The sequence below is a fragment of the Mesitornis unicolor genome, unplaced genomic scaffold (genome assembly GCF_000695765.1).
Source record: "Mesitornis unicolor isolate BGI_N332 unplaced genomic scaffold, ASM69576v1 scaffold31095, whole genome shotgun sequence".
Classification (NCBI taxonomy): domain Eukaryota; kingdom Metazoa; phylum Chordata; class Aves; order Mesitornithiformes; family Mesitornithidae; genus Mesitornis; species Mesitornis unicolor.
Genome location: NW_010185384.1, coordinates 35063 through 41387, shown reverse-complemented (window position 1 = coordinate 41387; position 6325 = coordinate 35063). Strand labels below are relative to the sequence as shown.

General features: G+C 55.7%; 1 protein-coding gene across 1 annotated transcript in view; it reads left to right on the top strand.

Annotated features, from left to right (window-relative positions):
* NHEJ1 (nonhomologous end-joining factor 1) overlaps positions 1-6325 on the top strand; it is a 42912-nt gene that overhangs the window by 1963 nt on the left and 34624 nt on the right. Inside the window, exons 3-4 of the mRNA XM_010184823.1 lie at positions 1316-1454; positions 2910-2968. Of these exons, the coding sequence (XP_010183125.1) occupies positions 1316-1454; positions 2910-2968 (198 nt within the window). The remainder of the gene's footprint in view (positions 1-1315; positions 1455-2909; positions 2969-6325) is intronic.

The following is a 6325-nucleotide window of genomic DNA, read 5'->3' as shown; positions in this document are numbered from 1 at the left end:
GGGGGCCGTGGGAGGAATCGCCCTAAATCCCTGACACCCCCCAACTCCCGCCGGGTCCTGCTGCAGGGCACGACCCTTCTCCACCCGAATGGCTGTGCTTGGGCATCGTGGGGAGGAGGGCTGGGGTCCCCAGCCACTGTGGGGGTGTCTCTCCCCTGGTTGAACTGGGGAGCAAATAAACTTGAGGTCCTGGCTTAGCTCACCCTAGGGACTTGCTGTCCCTCCTGGGCAAGAAGCATGGAGGTTGAGCTGAGAAGGTGACAAGCCCAAGCTCTCGTCTGCTCCTCTCCCAGGTGTCTCTGCAAGACACCCAGGAGGTGGGAAGCAATTGGGATGCTGAACGTGGCTGATGTGGATGCAGGAATGGGGACCAATGCTCCCCTGCTAAACTCTACTCAGCAGCCGCAGCGGGCACAGAGCCCACCTGGAGAACTGCTGCATGCCCTGTCCCAGCTCTGCAGCGCCTGGGTGGCCGATGGCTGTCACCTCTGTGGCTTGTGCCTGGGGGTGAGCAGAGTGCGGAGCCCACCGTGAGCTCACTGCAGGAACGAGAAGACTTCATGAGCAGTGCTGGGTTTGCTGCCACAGGCTCAGCCTGGTCACAAAGGCAAGGGACGTGTGGGAGTGAGGGGATCCCAAACACCTTCCCAGGGGCTGTGGGAGGTGATGGACAGGAGGATGCTTTGTGTGCCCAGTGGGTGAGGAGCACCCAGCCTGGCTCCAGGGCACGGGATGTGCCCAGGGCTCTGCATGGGGCCTTTTTGGCCGTAAGCTGAGTGTGGGGGGCTGTGGTGGGGAGCTGCAGCCTGCATGAATCCTGTGCATAGGGACCCCTTCTGCTTTTGACTTTGGGAAAGTTTCGTTTGACACCTCAGTTCCGTCTGGTTTTCAACCCATCTGTGCCTGTTTCTTGCGTAGGAATATGCCCTGGGGTGCGCAGAGCTGTGGGGAAGTTCTGGGTAGCACATGAGTGGCTCTCTGCCTCCTGCTGCACCCTAAATGGTGCGTGGAGCATTGCCCACCCCTGCACCCTGTCGCCATCAGGCTGTCCCACCTAAACTCTCCCCTATTGCAGCTCCCAGCTGTGAAAAGATGGAGCTGGGATGGAGGGACATGTCCCGTAGCATCCTGCCTCCCTTCTCCCAGCTTGTGTCTTTTGACCACTTCCCACTGGATTTGGGTGAAACATGGTGAGCCCTGTGTGACCTGGGGTGCAGCTCTTGCTAGGACCTTGCTGGCTGCCCTGCTTTGACCTTTCTGTGGACAGCCATGTGCATCCCTGGACCTTCCCTAGAGTGTTCCTCCTCTGTCCTAGGTGTCCCGTCACCTTGTGCGGCCCCTGATTCGAATGTGCCTGGCGCTGCAGTGCCAGGCGCAAGAGCTGACCTCCCTCCTGCTCCAGAAGGATGCTGAGATCGAGGACTACAGGGAGAGCGGGGCCACTCTCAGCAGAGGTGAGGAGGAATGCCTGGTGCTGAGAGAGAAGTGAGCAGGGAACGAATTTCCTCCTTAGCACGGGGCTGGCATGCTCTGCTGCCTCTGGCTATCACCCAGACAAGTTTCATGTTCAGCCACTCTGGCAGCAAGACGGTAGCCAGAAGGCTGGGGAGCAGTCCCTGGGGAGAACTGAGGAAGGAGCAGCCCTTGACTGGTAGCCGGAGGAGTTGGGGAGTCGCCAAGGGGTTCTCCGCTTCGTCGAGAGCACCTGGCTGCTTCCCAGGAGCTGGCGGGGATGCCAGCGAGAGCCGGCCCTGGAGTGATGTCAGGCTCCCTTCCCATGTACGGTAGCTCATTGGATGCTTGGAGAGCAACCAGGGGCTCCTGGCTTTCCCCACCCTGGGAAGCACAGCCGTGTGCCTGAGCTCCAGCACCCACGCTGCCTCACCATCAGGGGGACGGGTGGGAGGGAGTCCCTCGGGTAGGACATGGGTCAGGACCTGCCTGGGGGAGCCACCCGGGGATTTGTCCTTTGCCCATGGAGGTTGGCTGGGCACTACTTTTTGGGATTGTCCCTTGCTAGTGCAGTGCTCTGTCCTGCTGCAAGAGGTGAGCCTTGCTGCCCTGGGATGTGGGGTCTGATAGGGGTCAGCCCTGATTTGCGCATCATGACCAGGAGGGTGATGTGTCCCACAGCAGGTACCACACTTCAGAAGCCTGGATCTGTCCTGCAGCTGCACTAGTGCTGTGCCAGCTGGCCATGCTCTCCTCTCTTCTGCTGCACCTTAGCTCTGCAGAGCTTGGAAGAGCCAGGATAACTCGGTTTGGGTCCAGGGACTGATGCTGGTGCGCAGGCAGCCCCTCTTGCCCTTTGCCTGAGCAGGGCAGGAAGCTGGGAGGAAGCTTTGCACCAGTGCTGCTGAGTGAAGCTGGCCAGGCACATCTCCAGACAACACCTAATGCTAAATGATGCAGAAAAAATAGTGCTTTGAAGGAGGCACAGAGAAAAATGAGGGATGAGAGGGGTTTGTCCCTGTCCTGCAAAAGGACATCCCTCCAGAAAAGCAGCTGGAGACAAGCAGTCCCCTGTCCCATGGTGTGTGACTGAGTGGTGCTCAGACCCAGGCAGCTCTTTCAAGCTGGGAATGGTGCTGAGCATGTCCTGCTGCTGTCCCCTGCTCCTCACTGTCAAAGGCTGCTGGGACAAGTGTGAGTGAGCTCTGAGTTCTGCCGTCTGGCTGCTGTGCATCAACAGGCTCAACCCTATTCCCCCTCTCCCCTGTGGTACTTGCACCTTCTGCTAACCGGTGATGTGTCCCTAGCCCAAGAGGCCCGCAGGACTCTCCCGCTGGCTCTGGGATGAGCTGGAGCTGTTTCCCTGCAGCCCCCTCACCTCACAGGCAGGTGAAAGGGAAGCCCGGGTGGGAGGTCTGGCCAGTGCTGCCCAGACTGATCTGTGCTCTCCCTTGCAGACCGCCTGCGGACAGAGCCCTTTAAGAAGGAGATGTTTCAACAGAACTTCATGGCTGAGGTAAGGAATTGTGCAAGTCCTTCCTCCTTCAGCAAAGGGATAGTGGGGAGCACCGAGTTTTGTCACCCTGTCACCACTGCCTGGCTGCTGGGAGTTGCTGGGGCTGTCTGCTCAGCGGGTGTGTGCCATGGCTGGGGCATCCTCACCTGCCTCCCGCATTTGCTGTGGACCTGAAATACCAATGCTGATGGCAGGCAGGGAGCAGGTGAATGAGGAGAAACCAGCTTGATTCATCTGCTGCTTTTTGGGGTGGTTTTGCAGTGGTGCACTGTGGGGACAAGTGTCTTGCAGCCTTTTATCTGTGCTGTCCCCACCACTCTTCCCTCGGCATGCTTGGCTCTAAAATCAGACATGTGCTTTGTAGAAACTGGGGCTGGAAGGAGAGAGTCTTTTCTCCTTTTTCATTACTGGAGATAATCACAGAAGCACTAAAATGATTCATGCAGTGTGGCAAGATCAGAAATGATTGATGCCCGTCGGAGTATAAAGGTTCAAGATGCTTCTGAATGTTCCTGCGCTCACTGCAGAGGTGCAGGAGTGGGGAGCAGCAGTGTCTGCTGGGGACTAGGGAGTCAGCCGGGGTGTCCACGTTGTCACACGGGCTTCGAGGAGACATAGCTTTGTGAGACACATGCTGACGCTCTTGCACTGCCAGCAACAGAACATCTGCAGTGTTTCTAAAAATGAGAGATGATCCCTCTTTTATATGAGAGGCACTGCATCCAGCACAGGCAACTTTCATCTCCCCCTGGTATGATGGATAGAGATGAATTCACTGCTAGACTGCAACTTGGAGGTTGCCTAGGGACCGATGATCATGACCAGATTACATTCACCCTGGGCAAAGAAAGGACATTCCTAAACAGTAATTTATATCCTTCATGCTTTGAAAGGGCCAATTTCCCAAAGCAGGGGGAAAATTATGAGTAAAATCAGCTCGGAGGAAACATTTAGATAGAAAAATGTGAATGAAAATGGTGAGCTCTTTCAGAAGGATTTCAGAAGCCACAAAAAGCCACAATTCCACAATCAAGAAAGAGGGCAGTGCTGGCCGAGAGCCCGTTCTGGTTCAGTGGCAAAGTGAAGGCAGCAATTAGAAATAAAAGAGCAGTTTATAACAAATGGGAGAGCAGGAGTAGATAGCAATCAATATAAATTAGAAATTATGAAGTGTAGAAAATGGGTAACAGAAGCTAAAGACATCAGGGAAAAATCATGGTGAAGAACAGAAGGAAAGGCTTTTATTTAGTGCAGCAGGAGAAAACCCCAAGCTCCCAGCAATGGGATAAGCTTATTAGTAGGCAGAGGTGGTAAAATGATTGATACTGGAGCAGACATGGCAGAAGCAGTCGGTAAATGTTTCGTTGCTATCTCTGGAAGGATGGAGACCGATGTGCCAGGATCAGGGGATGATGGAGTGTGTCTTTGTCCAAGGGTCAGCTGAACAGCATCTGCTAAAGATGAATGTCAGGCTTGAAACTCAGAGTCCTCCAAGAGCTGGTAGGGTGTGGGGCGTGGGGAAAGGTGCTTGGTGGTGCAGGGTGGGCAGGAGGGGAGTGATGCAGCCCTGCGCAGAGCCTTGCAGAAGCTCGTGGGGGGCTCATCTGGCAGAGACTTAGAAGATACGAGGGCAGTTGGTGCTGTGTGTCAGGGGAACGCCCCAGGAGCAGCGTCTTGGGGCTGGAGCACTGGACAGGGAACCAGGAGGGTTTGAGAGATGCTCCTGTGGCAACCAGGTCGGGGGGAGAGGCTGGTAGAGGGATGCCATTGTGTGTTCAATCTGCCTGTGGTGATCTGTGCTCTCTGCTTCCATCCCATTGCTTTATAAACCCACTGGTGATGATTTTGGCCCAGCACCATCCTGTGGCAATGAGCCGTGAGGTGCAAGCAGCTGCTGCTGTTGGTTTGAATGTGGTACCCCGTTGTTCTGCCTGATGCCTCCTAGGTCTTGTGTTAGTGTGGAACACCAAATACAGCTTTGCACCACCAGATCTGCCTGTTCACCTCAGTCTCCCCTCTCTTCCTGGTATTTCAGAGCCCCCTGGCTATTTTATACTCCATTTGCAAGCTCCAAAATGGAGCAGCAAGAGGGACTGGGGTCCCGCGGGACATGGCGCAGGAGGCTGGGAATGCTGCGACCGACTCCCGTGTCTGGTGTTTCAAAAAGATGCCAGACAATCAGTGCGGAGTCGCAGGAACGAATTGAAAGCTGGGGAACGAGCCCGGCATTGAGAGGCTTGGAAGGGAAGAGCTCTGTCAAGCTTATCAGGGAGAAAATGGAGAGGTGCCTTGATTACAGTCCGTGAGGGTCTTTACAAGGAGAAAATGCTGGTTATTGAAGGGCGCTCTTTAATCTCATGGAGAGCAGCAGAACATGAGCCAGGCTTGGAGAGCCAGAGCCAGGCAATTTGGAGCTCGGACAGAGGCGCTTGGTTTTGCTCCTGTGGGTGATTAGCGATAGGGGCATGCTCCCAAGGGCAGTGGTTGATCTTCCAGCTCTTGATGTCTCCACAAGTGGGCTGGGAGCCCGCCTGGAAGAAAACCAAGTTGCCGGGCTTGGTCTCGGGATGTGCATGGTTGAACGTTAGTGGGTAGAATTTCAGGAGGAGAGGTCTCGTGGTCATTCCAACCTCCCCCTCTGTGAAACGGGGCTTCAGGTTATGGATGTTTGGTAGCAGTAAGCACCTCCTGGCTGGAAGGGGGCTGTGATGGTGTGGTGCAGGACTGGTGGGATGCTGGAAGGTGCTCCACAGCTTTACTCGCTTCCCAAACCTTTGCTGCATCCCCCATGGAGAGGAAAGAGTTGCACAGGGACACTCCTGCCTCTCGGCTTAAATGTGCCCTTTCTCAGGGCTTGTGTGCACTCGGCTGCCCAGGGCATTTTAACCAATCATGGGGAGCTTTCCAGCAAAGCCCTGGGAATATTTATACGTTTAGGAAACAACGCTTTCACACACGCAGTTTTTGGCAAGGGCTCACTGCTGAGCAGCTGCCTGGGCTTGGGCAGAGCTGTTTTTCGCGGGAGCCGAGGCAAAGCCGGCAGCTTTTATTGGCAAGCCCCGAAGTTCATGCCGTGAGGGGAAAGAGCAGGCGGCTGGAGAGGGCTCAGCGTCCCAGGGTCACCCCAGCATCCCAGCAGCCTAGGACCCAGCGAGCCAGGAATATTTTGTCCCCAGGTGTCTCTTTGGGTTGCAGAGATGACCCCACAGAGCAGCATGGGGTATGCACCCATGAGTTTTAAGAGCTTGTCCCAGCCTGCCTGTGGTTGATATTTTGTGACACAGCTTCTGCCAGAGCCCATGGTCCAGCTCTGTGAGGGGGGCAGGCATGCCCCCCCGGCCCGCGAAGGGCAGGGGA